Raw genomic sequence first — 17,409 nt, 5'->3', positions numbered from 1 at the left:
ATTAATATGATCTCTTTATTAAGAACACAGCTGAGGATTTTAGCTTCTTCTCAAGTGTTGATTTAGAAAGATCCTTTAACGAGATTCAACCTAAATGCATAAGAAAAGATAATTATTAAGCAAGATTACGAAATCTACATCAATTTGAGTTATATAGATTCAAAAAACTAAATTTACAGACTGGAGGCTTCAACTCAGGTGAGCAATGAATATAATGGACAAACTTGAATCAAAGATAAACAAGAACTTGCCTCATAGCTTGACAAACCATCTTTCTCATTGCAATGTTTATTACCACATACAAATTGTCCTGACAAGAAAAGGCACTCAGTTAGCACTAATTCTTACAGTAAAAAATCAACTACTTAAATTTTCTAAGAGTGAAACAGAAAAACTAAATGAAAGGAAATAATGGCATAGTTCCATAGTGCTGAAATAGAAAGCAAAAGATACCACCAGCATCAGAAGCTACTCCATGTTAACACAGATAGAGTGAATGAGGGGAGTATAAGAGACGTGAAAAAAATGTCTCAAAGAAAGCTGCCTAAAACAGCAGGAGGCTGATAGTTCATTGTTATTATTAACGGCCAGCAATACTGACACAGCAATTTTATGGAAGAAAAATTCACTACTAATTTCCTTAGAACATTTTGATATCAAAATTAGAATAAACTTTATCTCCTCCCCTTGACCCCCAGTCCCCCACCCAGTGACCCCTCTTGTTTCATACTTTTCACTCTCCTCCTCCAGCAAATCATAACTACCAAAACCCTACAACTGTCAGCTTTGTAAAAATCACTCTTTTAACTGCATCACAAGTTGTTCTCTTCATATATTGATGTGGAACAACTTGGACGAAAGCAGAAATCTAAACACTTGCTAATCAGAATCAAAACATTAATTAAAAATATGATCAACAAAGACTGCTTTCCTTCACAATTATAGTCCACTTCCCGAGAAGTTATCTGTTCCTAATGCTTATACATAAAATGGAGAAATTTAGGCCCTACTTGAGCCCCATTATTTCCTCATTAACATGAAAAATATGACCGTTATCCATCGCATCAAGCCACCATATTTGACTTTTTATCTCTTATGTAGGGCCTAAAACGGCTATATTTTTCATTCTCATTTTTACAATAATGTGGCTCAAACGGGGGCTTACCTCAGATCATAATACCATGGATATCTCATGGCCTCAATTATACATTAGGTTCTATATGATTTCGTCATCCACACATATGGTAATGTATATAGCTTGTTTCCCTTTTTTATGAGGTTAAAGATAAATAATCCTCAAAGCTCTGAATGATAAAAGTTGCAGTTGGTTGGTGGTTCTATATCATTCCTCCTAATTTTAAAAAGATGCAAGAAACATTTGTGCTCTGGCATCTCACCAGCCATTATGAAATATGAACAAGACAGAAATTCAGAAACAGATTTTTCAAACTACACTGTTATTTTTAGCCAAAATGATTATTTGTCAGCTATAATGTAATTTTGTGAATGTATCATCCAAAATATAATAGAAATCGAATGCCCTGGAATTTTAAGGAAATATTCTGATGGCTCAAGAAGTGAAGACACATGAATTCATGATTGGCTAAAATATTGAAAGAGAAAATACAAATGTACATATAAACAATTTATAATAGGTAAACTGAACCATGTAGATCTAGCAAGTTTGAAAGATTGGCTATAATTTCAGGCAATTAATAAAAATGTTCTACAATAAAAATTTATTTTGTGTTCGAAGTAGCTAGTAGAGTGTACAATAGAAATGTATTCAAATTGCTTCATCTTCAGATTTGAGTAGTCAAACAGGTTCCCATTGCAAGGAACGGAGATAGGGGAGCAAGAAATAGAATGCATTATTTGATTGCTATGGATAGAAACACTTTCACTGCTATCCAGATTGTTACTGGAAAAAGTTTGATCATAATTTGAACTTTGTTCAACCACTCAATTGATAAATGAGAAATAAGCCAACTTTACGCTCCTAATGTCTCAAAAAAAAATTCAATATTCTGCAAATCAATCAAGTGCAAGTACTGACTTAAAGCCTGTTTTTACAGACTAGCTATTATGGGAATTGTTCTAGCTCGTTTAGTGAATATGGAGTAGCAGGTATGCAGAATGAAAATAAAAGAAAAAAATGTCAAGAAGAGCAATCAAGAGAACAATTGATACAACATGAAAATGCACAAGTTTGTAATGAGCAAATTATTCTTATAGAATCATTTGAAATAAGATATACCTTTCCCAGACATTACTTCCTTTTCAGTTCTCCATCTCAGACCAATCTAAAAAAAAAAACAAGTATGACTTAGATAACGTTTTAACAAACTAGAATTTAAGCATAAAATAAAACCAAATATATTCTCAATCACGTGTATGCTAATGCCATGCTCAAACAAATATGTAATAGAAACAAATGAATGTTCCAATATATTTGTCAGTCTCAAAACATGTATGTCTGCCCTCTGCAGGATGTACAAGGCAGATGACATTTATAAAACTTCTTTCATCTTCCAAAATGAACAAACTCATAAAAGTGTTTTGCCATATAAAAGATAGTTAAACTATGGGAGCATATGTACTAATCCACAAGTATTCTCAGCCAGAACTTGTCTAAGTGTACTTTAAGGTTGGCTATTGGGTTTGAAGCCAAGCCCCAACTGCCTTACAACAGAAATTTTATAGATTGTTTTGTACTGTCCAAAAGGAGCGTATTGTTACCGGATAGAGTCTGCACATTCTCCTATCTATTTTGAGTTGTACATCCGAAATAAAAGTAAAAAGTAAAATAAAATAAAATTTGAAAAACAGAAAGTATTGAGGCTATCGCATGCATGCATACCTACCTTACCAGTCTTGTAGTGAGACATATCAGCTATGCAGTATCTTCATTGAGTTAAAGATATGAACCTTAAAACACCAGGTTTTATACAAGACGTGATAGCAAATAGCAACAAATCACAATTGTCTGGAAGCCATTAAATGCTAGGCATGTGCCACAGAACAGAAACAGATAAATTATGCACAGTCAGAAACCCACCAACTGAAGAACAAACCAACTTGCATGACTTGGATAGTGCTAGTTTACAGAGCAGACATTAATGTGCTAGACAACATGATAAAATTTAAAAATGTAACTAAACAATGTAAATGGAGGTAAAAACAGATTCATTTTCCTTTATTCTTTCTGCAAGAACAATGGCATTGCAGGTGTGATACCCAACAAAGGCTTGCACATTTGGTGACTGTTGAACACCATTCATTTGAGGGAATGCTCTTTTATTTTACATCGGAACAGTGTAGACAAAACAATCAACGTTGCTTATCTATGAATATGTCCATTCTCCCCCACTAGTAGCTCCTCCAAGAGCTTAGTGTCGCCTTTATGCCATGTAAAAGTTGCTATAACATTTGTCAACTGATGCATAATTTTAACCCCCTGTTTGACCCATTCTCTAAAAACTCATTTTTTCCAAAACTCATTTTCAACCATACATTTGTCCAATAATTTTGCAAGTAAACTAAAACTTTTTCCTATTTTTTATAAACACTCATTCAACAAAAAACCATTATTACAAAACTCATTTTTATGAAAAATTGGTCTCAAACACACTTTAAAAAGAATCGTAACAAAGACGTGTTAATAGACCCCAAATGCCAAATATAAGAGTAGAGTTATTCCCAATGCATATAGCACAAAGGACTTGTTTCCAGAACAGCAAAAGATAACATGGTGACTTCAAAATAAAGAATCTTAAACATTAATGCTGAATTTAAGAATTAAAAAATAAATTCCAAAAATGACAGAGCGGATCACATTGCAAAGGATACTCTTTAAAGAGCTTGTCATAGTAGCGCTTCACCAGCCTTTGCTCCCAAGACGGATTCATATCATCTTCTTCCGTTCTTATAAATCTTTACTAAATGATAAAATAAAGGTTCCCAAAAAAAAAAAAAAAAAAAACAACAACAACAACAACAATTTTAGCAGATGACCAGAAGCAAAACTAAAATTTATTACGAAATCAACCATGAAAATAATGGAACTTGTTGCATATGTATAGCTATTAAAACATATCGTATTATTAAAAGAAAACAACTATAAACAGACAATGGAAACACTTTCAACATAATAATGCCTATCCGGCTTATATTCGCTATCGCTAATGACGTGTATTGTAGTCGTAGTCTTTTAGTTGGCCAAACAATATAACAAGTATTGAAATAAACAAACAACATTAGAAATCAGAAATATCAGCACAGAAAGGTAAACAGTTACATGAATAAGATACGAGTTACTTTAGTTGCTTCCTCATCCAGTGTATTCCACAGAGCAGAATATGATTGTAAAATGTACTCAAAACAAATTTAACAAGACCAAACGCAAAAAGGTCCCATGTATAGGACAACTCATCTGTACTCTAAAAGAATTGTCAGCATAGTCAACTAAGATTGAATCCAACCATCCATTTATAAATGCATCCTAGGAAACAGCTTCATCAACCTTTATTACCCACGATGTTTTCACTTTTCTAAGCTACTGGAGATGTGTTCCTATACACGCGCAGCACATATTTTATAGAAACATGGGTTTTTGCATTGCTCATTATGGCTGTAGTGATATTAATAGCGTCATAGTACAATTAGTTCATTTTCACCAAATGGGAACTAAGCACACGTACACATTTTATACGAGGTGACTTTTACAATAGAAGCACTACAGAGGCATTACTGCAATTTAGCTACCAAAAACTTCCCAGGTGAATAACTAACGAAACTGAAGATAAACCATCTATAACAAGTACCAAGGCACATATAGATTCTCTTTTATTGCAACGATTTTCCTTATCAGTATCTTGCACTCTTTGCATCACATTCTACCCTTTCTTCATCTTCATCCGACCACAGCCTAAAACTTCTCCAAATGATTTCATTGTCTTTAATTCTACTTCTCCAGAACGTAATATCATTTCTTCTTCTAGGGATGTTAAGTGGAACCACAAGTGAGCCAGCAGATTTTTTGTGCGAGCCACTTGCTTGCACAAGTTGGCACACGAGCCGACCTTGTAAACAGTGGGAAAAAATTTAGATAAAAAAAGAGCGTGCTTGCATGGTGGGCCGGGCCTAGCCCAAAAATGGGCGAGCTCAGTGGCTTGACTCACACCCTACTTCCTTCGAACCATTAGGATCCCATTCCAAAATGGAAACATTTGAGGCTTAATTGGCACTACTCCCTGAACCAAATAACTCTACTACTGAAGCACAAGTCTTTGAACTCCACAAGATATTAGCCTTATCGCCTTGGGAGAAACATTTTTCATTATACATACATCCATATCCTCAATGTCTTGCCCATTTTAAATATTCCCTAGCATTATTTTTCTTGAAAAAGGTTATCCAGTACTCCCCCATCCCAACACCCCCTCCCAAAAAATAATTTAAGTGAAGATCCATTCTCATAAAATTGCTTCTTATACACATTACAAAGAAAACACACTTCAGTAGCTGCACAATATCATGCTCAATCTTATTATATTCAGTAAAGTTCAGGATTATGAATATATATATTAAGTAGATGATATGGTATACAGAAAATTATAAAAATAGAAAGAGTGACAAGGAACACATACCGATATCCCTCTCTGAGGGTGTCTTGATCTGTTTTAACTGGCAACTTATCTTGTGCAGATTTCTCTTTTCCATAAAAGCCAACTGCAAGTAAACACTTTCTTGAATATACATTAAACCAATTAGGAAAACAGAGTCAAGAAGCTAATACTGCTGTCTTTTCTGCTAAATACTGCAGAAGAAAATTAGAAAAATTAAAATCCAAATTGTTGTAATCCATCAGTTTACAATCTCAGTATCTCATGGAGATAGCAATATCAGCAAACCACAAGTGTATTTTAATAACTTTTTTTGAAGTTTTTGCATCTTTTCCAATTTAGTCTTAAGAAAATAATAGAAAAGGGATTCATGGATTTGAGTAGTTGACCCTAAATTTTAGGGCATAAAGCTTAGATTTTTGCAATAATTCCATTTCGTAGTCGAACCCAAGTTATCATTTTTTTTAATATCAAACCCACTGCCTTGAGACAAGGGAACTGGTATAAATTGCATGAAATCAATAAAGATATATTTAATATGCACTGCAAATATGCAAACTAGGGCATCTCCAACCCCGTCCCCATTGCACCATAATTCACCAAACTGGTTAAATACCTTTTTGCCCTTCTCTTCCACTTTGCACCAATTTTTGTTAAGGGTATACTTTTCCATTTGTTATACAATAAATTTTAATTCTAAATAATAATAATAATAATATTTTTTATTGTTGTTGTTGTTGTGTGCTGTGTGCACTTGTAATAAATTTTAATCATTGAATCATTAATAATTAGTTGTGAATACTATTTCAACTTTGTAATATCAGGATATTGCGATTCGAAACGTATTACACTCTTTTTTAATATTATGATTTAATATTTTGTATTTCTATTAATTGTCCTACATTTCTTAAATTGATTAATGAATGAAGTATTTTTATTAAATAAACGCAATTATTTATATAATAATTTATGTAGTAATAAAATAAATAAATAAATGATTTTTGAGACAAATAAATTATTAAGAATTAAAAAATGAAGAAAATTAATAAGCACTATTCATTTGGTACAACTTTTAGTGTAATGGGTTGGAGATGATTTTCTATTTGGTGCAAAATGGTCAGGGTTGGAGATTGGCCTTAAACTCAGTGAATTGAGGAGAGTTTAAAAGAGTTGCAAATAGTTACATCAACAACGAAATCATTATTACTAGACACTGAACCTATTACACAATATCACTACTACAGTTTCAAAACAAAATACAGATATACGAAATTGAAGCAGGAAAGTGAACCTGACCATAATCATTCAAGAATTTCTTGTGGCGATCGAATGCGTTTAGGCCTCGTATATGAGATTGATACTGCCTGGGTGTAAAGTAAATAAAAATCAATCAGCCCAATTCAAGAACTAAAAAATTACGCAGGCATAGAGACAGGGAGAGAGAAAAGAGACTGTTTTCTGGCTTCTTTATCGAAGATTGCTTGCTTGAGAGACCCAAAAGATGCCATCTGCTTTTTCCTCCTCTGAATGATTCGAAGGATTGACCATAAGAAGGGAAATTTTTCACGTCGCTTCGATTTCTCGTTTCCCTTCCTCCTCCTGGGCTTTCCAACAGGGAAAAATGCACCACTGAACTTTAACCTATAAACTCTGTAGCAACTTGATCCTCAACCTGGTTTGCTTAACAACATGGACCCGATATATTAGTTTTGGTGTGTTGGTACTCCGCTGAGACGATTTTGTCTATTTAATTGTTTAAAGTAAATTTTTTCTTTGTTTGTATCCTTAATTTAAAATATACATAAAAAATTAAAAGGAGATAGGAAAATAAAAACAATTCTGCCATAGAGAGTTAGAGACGGGCTCAAAAATGAGTTTTTTTTATGTGTACAACAATTTTATACATCAATTTTGACAGTTCTCTTACATGGGGTGGGACTAGTGATTATTTTAAACGTGGCCCACCATCTCATGTGAGAATGCTGTCAAAAATGGTGCACAAACCCACAACAAAATTCCTCAAAAATAGGGTGAATACATGTCGAAATATGATTTGACACTTTGAAAAAAAAAAAAGGCAACGAATTTCGGCCAAATCAATTTGTCCTATGATTTCCTGTTTTTTTAACCTATTTAACTGGCTTTATTCAAATAAAAACTCACCTTGCATTTCCAAGAACCAGCCCCACTACTTATCGTTCAAAGCAAGTTTCACAAACCACTAATAGGAAACATTTCAAAATAAATAGAATAGATTACCGCTTGACAAATACGTGTTGATGCAATATCAAGGAGTGCTTGGCATCATACAACGTGCAATGAAACATTTTTAGTTCCATGATTGAGGAAGCTTTATTTTTTATTTTAGTGTGACCTTCAACCATACTTTTTCAGGATTGTGTTATTTAACCATAACATTCTTCTTTTCACTTACCTGATGTTTAATTATATTTTTCACCATTATGATAAATAATGAAATATTTGGGAAGTAAAAGAAATTAATGTGCTTAGCTCTTAAGTCTTAAAGCCTGTTTGGGAGTGATTTTGAGAATTGATTTTTTGACCGTTACGAGAAAAGTGGGGTCCACCTGTGAGAGAAGAAGTCAAATATGACGGTTGAAATAGTGAAATAACGGTCAAAAAATCAATTTTTTGGATGAAAAAATCCGGCCCAAACAATCTCTTAAAGTGAACATGGAACCAGTTTCAATCCCTACATCTTCATATGTTGATAAATTCAGATGTCCATCTTTTATTTTCCTAAGATGCAATACTCAAATTTATGAATACGATATGTGTTTGATCTCTATTTGATCCCAACCATGAGATGGGGTCAATCTCAAGCTCCACTTTGAAATCCATTCAAATCTAGTATTGAAATCTAGCTATTAAACTAGTTAGCTCCATCATCACAACACTAAAGCAAATGCTTTAAGTAAACAAATAAACGCGACAATTTATTTATTTATTTATTTATTTTGAACTTTTCATTTTCGAAAACGGGTCAAATGCAATGTGGGTCATTTAATTTTGAGCAAAGATGCATCTATTTTTTTTTTTTAATTATTCGCTCATTTTTAATTTGGAGCAATCAAGTCACCCAACTTCAACTCGCTTGCAAATCTAGTCATCCTCTGAATTAATTCATCACTTTAACTAATGTAATATGCTAATCTGGATATTAAAACTAACATGATTACCATATATGTCCACGTTACACAACAACGCATAATTCATCTTAATCTTAATTTTGTTTTTATTTTTTTAAAATCGTATAAACAAAAATAATATTTTATATGTAAGCTATTCTAAATAACATTGAGCGGTTTAGCATATTTTGTTAATTAACTGACAGTTATGCACAAAGTGACAAAATCTACAAGCAAATCAAAATCGGATGACCTGATTGATTGATTTAAAGAAAAGTGACCAAATTTAAAGTATATTAAAGTTGGATGATCTGATTGTACCAAAATAAAGAGTAGTAACCTGAATGCACCATCACTAATAGTTGGATGGCAATTATTTGTCAATTACTGTGGAGTTTTAGAAAAAAAGAAACACTTTTTAATCCACCACATATAAGAAACATACTAAATTTAAAGTGCAAACACAAATATTCATATGTTAGTTGTCTCATGGTTCGTAGATACGAGTGTGTTCTTTTCGTGTTTTAGTTTTGTAATTTTGAATTTTGAATTCATTTTGAATTTTGTGTTTTGAGTGTGTATTTTGAAATTGTTAAAAATACGTTCTCTTTCACATTTTGAAAAACGTTTTTGAAAACAAAATAATGGAAAACGTGTTCACTATGAAATTATTTGAAATTTTGGAAAATCACCAGCTCCACCACAGAGACAACCACCGCCATTACCATCGACCAAAATCAACACCACTGTCACTACCATCAACACCACTACCACCACCAACCATTAACCACTGCCGCCACCTTGAATTACTCACCACTAGCAAAATCAACCAAAATCAATAATACCCACCACCATCGTCAACCACCCACAACAAAGACAACCACCGTCATTACCATCGACCAAAATCAACACCACTATCGCCACCATCAACCATCAACACCACTGCTACCACCCTGAACCACACACCACTTCCAAAATCAACTAAAATCAACACCACCACTATCAACCACTACCACCACAAATAGATTATTACATTCACATCGCCGCCACCATCAACACCCTCTCAGATCCAAAAAAACAAAAAAAAACCCCAAAAGAGAAAGAAGGCAAAATTTGGACAAATTTGTAGGTGACCCATCGCCGTCAAATCCCCATCGCGATGAACTGCAGCCTCTCTCTCTTCGACCGCAGGCAGAGATGGGCCCAAACCACAGCAGCGTCCTCTCCCTTGGGTTGCGACACTGCTTTCACAACAACGTCGCGTCCCCAATCTAGCGTCGGCACCGATGCATCTCCTTCGTCACTGATTGAAGTGTGCGACTATCCATAGCCGGCGTTGATCATCCACAGTCGGCGACCAGGAGAGAGAGAAGGTAGAGAATGGTTGGAAGAAAGTGACGAGATTTGATTTTGTGTTTCAAAATGTGTTTTCCGTGTTTTGTATTTTTTTCGAGTTTTGTACAAAAAATAGCCAAAACGACATTTTTGTCGTTTTGTGTTTTCAGTACAATTTTTTTTTTTTAAAAATGTGTTTTCATCGTTTTGAAAAGTCGAAAACAAAAAACGGTCCGAAAACAACAAAGAAAACGCACCCTACACTTTGTGACATTACATTACCAAAATAAATAAATAAAATTACAATGTAATAGAAATTGAAATATTAGAAGTTATTAAATTGAAATTGAAAATTTAGAAATCAAAATTTTATTAAGCACACGAAGCATAAAAGATATCATGTTTCAACCGTACACATTCTACTAGGAAAATTGAACCATTTATCCCAATCCATGAATGTAGTTGCAATATTATCCTCATTCAAATTTTTTGTTGGCAACATGATATCCAACTTACAGGTTTAGGTGGCGAATAAATCCTCTTGTACACCGAGTCTTACAATAGTAAAAGAAAGGTGATTATATTGACTAACATTTTTTTCTGTGCTAGTGTTGACACATGGATTGAACGTTTGTTGCCTACTGTTGGTGTAAAAAATTACAACTCTGCTATACGTACAGAAAATGGGTTGCCATAATTGATACAGTACTTGGCAACAATTTGTCAACTAAGAACAAAAAAAAAAAAAAAAAGGAGCAGAAAAGAGGCAGCATCTGGTGTGTTTCTGGCAGCAATTCCTAAATGAATTGTTGAAAAAGTTATATGTTGTTGGGAGGTTTTAGCTTCGTTATTTAATTTTTTTAATTAATTTCTAATTCAAATATTTTTTCAATAAAATAATTTCACATATTAAATTCAAAAAAGTTTCATACTTTTAACCACGTGTATTTTCGAATAAATCATTATTACAAAATCCACTCTCCTAAAAATTAGACTCAACCAAACCTTAAATTTTACTTTTGCGCTAATCTTTCTTAGATATGTGTGCTTAACAATTGTTACGATGGCAGAATGTTTTTTTTTATTTGTTGTAAAAAGTAACTATGAAGTATGTTGACCTCAAAACATGTGCCAACAGAATTCTGAACTCACCCTCTCCACGTAGACATCACTTGTAAATGAACATCTCGTTAGAAGGCAGAGGTCATCGATAAAAAAAAAATATCCGACGATCACTTGCACATATATATAGAGAAGTGGAAGTGGGCTGCATAGTTTAGTGAAAATGGACCCAAGTTCAAGCCTAGAATGTAATTGTTTAATTAAATGAGTCCAACCAATTAAATTGTCAATGCTATGTCGACCAATATGAGACCCTCTCCATCAAGTATATGCCACGTAATTTATAGGCAGAACAATAGTCTCCTAAGCCTGAGATGTATATTCATGTTTGAATCAAAATTCAAAATATAAGTAGTCAACTAGGTAAGATATTACAGATTGCCTAAAAAATATAAGCGGCTCCAATATAAAGACTTACGGATTGCCTTAAAAATATCTATGCAAGCTTGAATAAGTGAGGGTTTGCAGATTGCCTCGAAAGATAGATATCGTATATAATTTGTCAAAACTACATCAGCATTCTCTCTGTAATATGGACTAAACAAACCTGTAATACAATACAATATATCCACTGCAAATATACAAAATGAATTTTGGGGTGCATTACCCCACCAAATAATGATAATAAAGAAAAATAATGATAGTTTAAATTTTAAAAAATATAATGTACAGAGGGTCTGTCATGAATTATAGTAAATCATATGTTCGCGCAGCTAGTGTACTAATATGAAGCAAGTAACATGTTCACAGTGTAGAAAATGTTATATACGTACTAACAGTGATTAAAATAATGTTATGACACTCATACTTGGCAGTAATAACGTAATGCATATGTTATTAATAATGTAATGGTACAAATATATTGGTATCACAATAGTCTACGAGTCAAATACTTATATATGAGTTGGACTTGAAATGTAAGCAATTGAATCTGCTGCAAAGGTGAAACCCCAAATATAAGCAGCAGAGTCAATGCTCTGAATGTAAATAGTAGAGGCGGTGCTCTGAATGTAAGTAGAAAAGGCGATTGTTTGGACATAAGTTGCATAGGCGGTGCTCTAAATGTAAGTAGCAAAGGTGGTGCTTTAAATGTTAGCTATAGAGGCGATGCTCTAAACATAAGTAGTTGTGACAAGCTGACATCCTTGCATGGAGGTGGCACATCCATGTCAATGGTTTCTTCCATGGTGTTTGGTTCAGCTACGAAAGGGTTTTTCTAAGGTAACAAGGTATGGCTCCTTGTGGGAGGCATCACACTTGTCCTTGTCGATGCTGTTTTATTTCCTTACAAGGGGGTGACTCTTCCATGCAATGACTTCTTCTATGGTATTTGATGGTCCATGGATTCATCTTCATAGGTATTAAAGTAGGCCCACCCGTCTCTTTACGAAGCGGTAAATGACATCTTTGCATGGTGGATAGTTCATCAATGTTAAGGGCTTCCTATATGGTAGATGATTTATTCATGTATAGGATAATATAAGCTCTTTGAAGATAAGTAGATGTGATATAGTTGAAGCAGAAGCAAAGCTCTCAAAGACAGGCAGCTGTAATGCAGTCATTGTAAAGGCATGATGAGCTTTTGAAGATAAATTCATTTGTGATGCAACAACTTGTATATTGAGGCATCTCGCGAAGCGTTGAATGAATATCTAGCTAGTGGCTCTTTTGAAATATCGAAGACTTATATGCTGGCCTTGAGTGTATGAAGTTTTATAGCTGGGCTTGACGACAGTGAGAGGTGAGGAATAAACATCTCGCCAAGCCATGAATAAGAATCCGATGAAGTGGGGAATAAACATTTTGTGAATAGCTCTTGAACTATCAGAGTCTTATAAGCGACTTCGGATAGACGAGGATTTACAACTTTGCTCAATGATAATGAGAGGTGAAGCTAGGAATAAGCATCCGGCAAAGTGGGAAATAAACATTCCGCTAATAGCTCTTGAACTATCGGAGTCTTATAAGATACCTCGGATAGACGATGTTTTATAACTAAGCTTGATGGTAGTGAGAGGCTGGGAATAAACATCCCGCTAATGGATTGATGCCAATGACAAGAGGCCTCGGCTACTAGGACGAGGCCATGTGTCTTTCCATCAAACAATTTATGCCCACCCTCCTCTAATATAAAAAGCTCAAATTTTGGTGCAAGTTTAGACTCTTGCACTAACTTTGCCATATCACTATTTGTAATTCCAAAAAAAGTCCCTCTTTTACATAGGAGGTTCACGCCCAGAGCCCTCCTACACTCACATAACTACCTTCAACTGACTTGACTGTTGGAGTGCCACGCCAACTCTACTTAGTCGAAGGAGGCCACGTATGACTAACGATTTGTCCAATTGTACAGGAATCTAGCTTGTATGGACTTGACCGGTTTTTGGAATCCGTTGATAACATTGGATGTACAATTTTCGAGGTCTGAAGATGATTAATTTTTCATGCAATTAAAATAAAGTGTCAATATATTTATTCAAGATTTGTTATAATTATATACCATATCTTGATTATTAATAGATGACAAATATTCATTTCCTTAAACCTATCTTCTGATTTCATGGTGTAACATGTATCGTCTCATACTAATTATAGAATAGATGCAATAAATTAAAAAACAAACCTTTGTTTAAAGAATGAAAGCAAAAAGATCCATTTCTTGACATCTTTATTATGATTTCGTTGTGTAATACGTATCCTTTAGTAAAGGAATTGGAATAGATGCAATAAATAAAAAAGTGACTTTTGTTTAAGAATGAAAGCGCAAAGAGCTACTTATTGAAATCTCTCTCTCGATTTCGTAGTTTAATACGTATCATCCCTACTGATCTCGGAATAGATGCAATAAATAAAAATGAACTTTCGCTCAATAATGACATCCTATTGTAATTGTCTATGTAAAACTCGTCCTTCAAAACCCGCCTGCCTATATTTGATCCATCCATCAAAATCCTATCACTTGTCAACATAATGAATTGATATCATTATCATAAATACCCAATGATTCTATATGCATTATCCATTTCTCTATTTTGAATAAGCAATCGACCTAATTTATAAGTTGGGACTTGAAAAATATAAGTTCTTGTTAACTTGTTTAATGGATATTATTCGATAAAATGAGTTTTAGTCCTTGTTTGAGCCCTATTTTGAGGGGAAAAAGAATTTTTGAATAATGTATTGATGAGAAATATGTAGTTAAAAAAGAAGATATTTTTTTGGATTTGTGTGTAATATTATTTTATTAAAAAATGTGTGGTTAAAATGATATCAAAACACTGTTGAAAAATATATTTTTTCTAACGAATGAGACCCAAACAAGGGTTTACAATAGTAAATTATTGAAGAATGTATAATTAATTTAAAGGTACAAAAAATTTCGAATTTAGGTGTAAAATATTTTGTCCTGTTTGACTCAAATTTTAATTCGTGTTAAAATCAAACAATCAATATTATCTATGTTTTTTATTAAAATTAATTTTTTAATAGATTTTGATAGAAATTTTGAAATGTGCTGTGCGACTGAGTGCCCATGTGTACGCAATGCAATACACACATCAACGTCTCACCGTCGGAGGAGCTCTAAAATACTCGGCAGCTCCCCCGTCGTTTTCTTCTATTCTATATTTTATTAATTTCTGATCATCACAATATAAACAATTACACACTCATTTGTTTCTCTGTAGAGAGAAATCAAGTGAGAGAGACAGACAGGTAACGGTCTTTCTCACTCCGCCTCTCTTAGTTCATTTTTTAGTTTGCATTTTTCTCATATTTCGATTTAGATCTGGTGTATAACTGATGCATTGTTTGATGAATTTTAGTTGATTACGATGAAAAGTCTGTTTCTTTGCGGCGGATAGTGCGATATCGTTAGATCTTGAGGCAATTTTTTAATTGTAGTTCATTTTGCGCTTCATTATGTATGTGTGTAGTATGGTAATTATTGAAATGGAAGAAAGAAAACTTTCATTGAAACAAATGAGTTACACACCGTGAGTATAAATACAATGATTACCAACTAACTAACTATCTAACCATGCAACTATCTAACCATGCAACTAATGCAGTGATTACACGTGGCTAACTATCACTAACTAACTAACTTCCTAACTAATTTGTTTACAGCTGGATAAACGGTGCTGATCTGGGGAATTTCTTCTGTTAGTCCCCTTCAAGATGGACAGTGGGGATTGATGATGGACATCTTGGACATTAGCGGGAATAGGAGATTAGCAGGAAGAGGCTTCGTAAAGACATCTGCTAGCTGATTTTGAGTTCGCACCGGCAACAATTTGACGAATCCATCATTGATTCTATCATGAACGAAGTGACAATCTATTTCTATGTGTTTGGTTCATTCATGGAAAATGGGATTGCTTGCAATGTGGATGGCAGCTTGATTATCACAGAAAATGAGAGCTGGAGCAGAGGAAGAAATATGAAAATCTCGAAGCAACTGAGAGATCCAAATGAGTTCACTGGTAGTGGAGGCCAAGGCACGATATTCAGCTTCAGCTGAAGACCTTGATATTGTGGTTTGTTTCTTAGCCTTCCAAGATACTAAAGAGTCACCAAGGAATACGCAATAGCCCGTCACAGATTTCCTGGTGTCCAGACATGCACCCCAGTCAGCATCAGAGAAAGCACGAATCTGAAGTGAAGAGTTAGCTGAAAATAAAAGTCCTTGTCCTGGAGATGCCTTGAGATATTGCAAGAGGTGATGAGCAGCTTCAAGATGAGGCTTTCTAGGCTGAGCAACGAACTGACTAAGTTTATGAACTGCAAAGGTAATATCCGATCTTGATATAGTCAAGTACAGAAGTCTGCCAATCAATCTTCTAAATCTGGAAGCATCAGGAAGAAGGTCCCCTTCAAATGAGCAAAGTTTGATTTTGGGATCCATGGGCAGTGTGGCTGGCTTGCAAGCCAAAAAACCTGTGTCCTCCAACAATTGTAATGTATAGTGACGTTGGGAGAGGAAGATGCCTTTGTGTGAGCAGGCAATCTCCAAGCCCAGAAAGTACTTTAAATGTCCAAGATCTTTGAGTTTGAAAAGACTATGTAATAAGGCTTTTAAAGAATTTATAGCCATAGTATTTGATCCTGTAATGATTATGTCGTCGACATAGACTAGAAGAGCAACAAATGAATTTCCAGATCCCTTTGTGAACAATGAATAGTCCGACTTTGATTGGATGTAACCATGGGAAATAAGAGCATTAGAGAATTTTGCAAACCATTGTCTTGACGCCTGCTTTAAGCCGTAGATGGATTTATTTAATCGACATACCAGCTTCTTTCCCGCCGGAGAACCATCTTTGCAATGTGTGTTATAACCCAAAGGCAGATCCATTAAGATTTCTTCGAAAAGATCACCATTTAGAAATGCGTTATTAACATCTAATTGGGTAATCTGCCATTTATTTATAGCAGCAATGGCAAGAAAGATCTTTACAGTTACAAGCTTAGCCACCGGAGAAAATGTATCAATAAAATCCAAGCCTTCCTGTTGGGTGTATCCCTTGGCCACCAAACGTGCCTTATACCTGTCAACACTTCCATCAGGTTTGTGCTTGATTTTGTATACCCACTTGCAGCCTATGGAATGCTTGTCTTTGGGCAAGGGAATTACAAACCATGTATTGTTAAGTTCCATCGCTTCTAGCTCATCTTTCATTGCCTTTTTCCAATGATCAAAGTGAACAGCCTGATGATAGAATTGGGGTTCAAAGCTGGAAGATATGTTAAGTAGGTATGTACGGTGTGAAGGAGAAAAGGCTTTGTAGGAAAGGTATTTTGTTAAGGGGTAAGGGGTAAGGGGTATTGTGATCAGAGACTGGATCAATGTTAGAAAGAAGATTGCAATAGAATTCTTGAAGGTAAGATGGTGGTCTACAGACTCTTGTTGATCTTCGAGTGACTATCTGTGAAGAGGTGTTAGATGAATGATCATTAATAGGTGCATTATCAGGACTTTGGAAGGGTGGCTCTTGGACTGTGGAGTCACCATTATGAGGCTGAAAGGAAGTTGGACAGGGGGCAATATCAATTGCAGACTTAGGTAAAACAAGATTAGGAAATGGATCAATTAATTCAGATTCGTGTGGAATAGAATGAAAGGGAAATAAGTTTTCATGGAAAATTACATCCCTTGAAACAAAGAATGTTTTGGAGAC

At 34.5% G+C, this 17,409-nt stretch overlaps 1 protein-coding gene across 2 annotated transcripts in view; it reads right to left on the bottom strand.

Annotated features, from left to right (window-relative positions):
• Positions 1-7,347, bottom strand: part of LOC111385052 (protein FRA10AC1-like) — an 8,263-nt gene extending 916 nt beyond the window's left edge. Inside the window, exons 1-7 of one of the 2 annotated variants that reach the window (XM_023009412.1) lie at positions 7,077-7,347; positions 6,921-6,988; positions 5,649-5,730; positions 3,850-3,933; positions 2,865-2,904; positions 2,258-2,303; positions 252-310 (exon numbers count right to left, since the gene is read on the bottom strand). In XM_023009412.1, the coding sequence (XP_022865180.1) occupies positions 252-310; positions 2,258-2,303; positions 2,865-2,904; positions 3,850-3,933; positions 5,649-5,730; positions 6,921-6,988; positions 7,077-7,132 (435 nt within the window). In that variant the 5' untranslated portion in view covers positions 7,133-7,347. The remainder of the gene's footprint in view (positions 1-251; positions 311-2,257; positions 2,304-2,864; positions 2,905-3,849; positions 3,934-5,648; positions 5,731-6,920; positions 6,989-7,076) is intronic. The other variant, XM_023009419.1, reaches the window with a different exon arrangement.
• Between the last annotated feature and the right edge of the window lie 10,062 nt (positions 7,348-17,409).

The sequence above is a fragment of the Olea europaea genome, chromosome 3, assembly GCF_002742605.1.
Source record: "Olea europaea var. sylvestris chromosome 3, O_europaea_v1, whole genome shotgun sequence".
Classification (NCBI taxonomy): domain Eukaryota; kingdom Viridiplantae; phylum Streptophyta; class Magnoliopsida; order Lamiales; family Oleaceae; genus Olea; species Olea europaea.
Note: the sequence above shows the minus strand (reverse complement) of the source record. Positions and strands in the feature narration are given on the sequence as shown.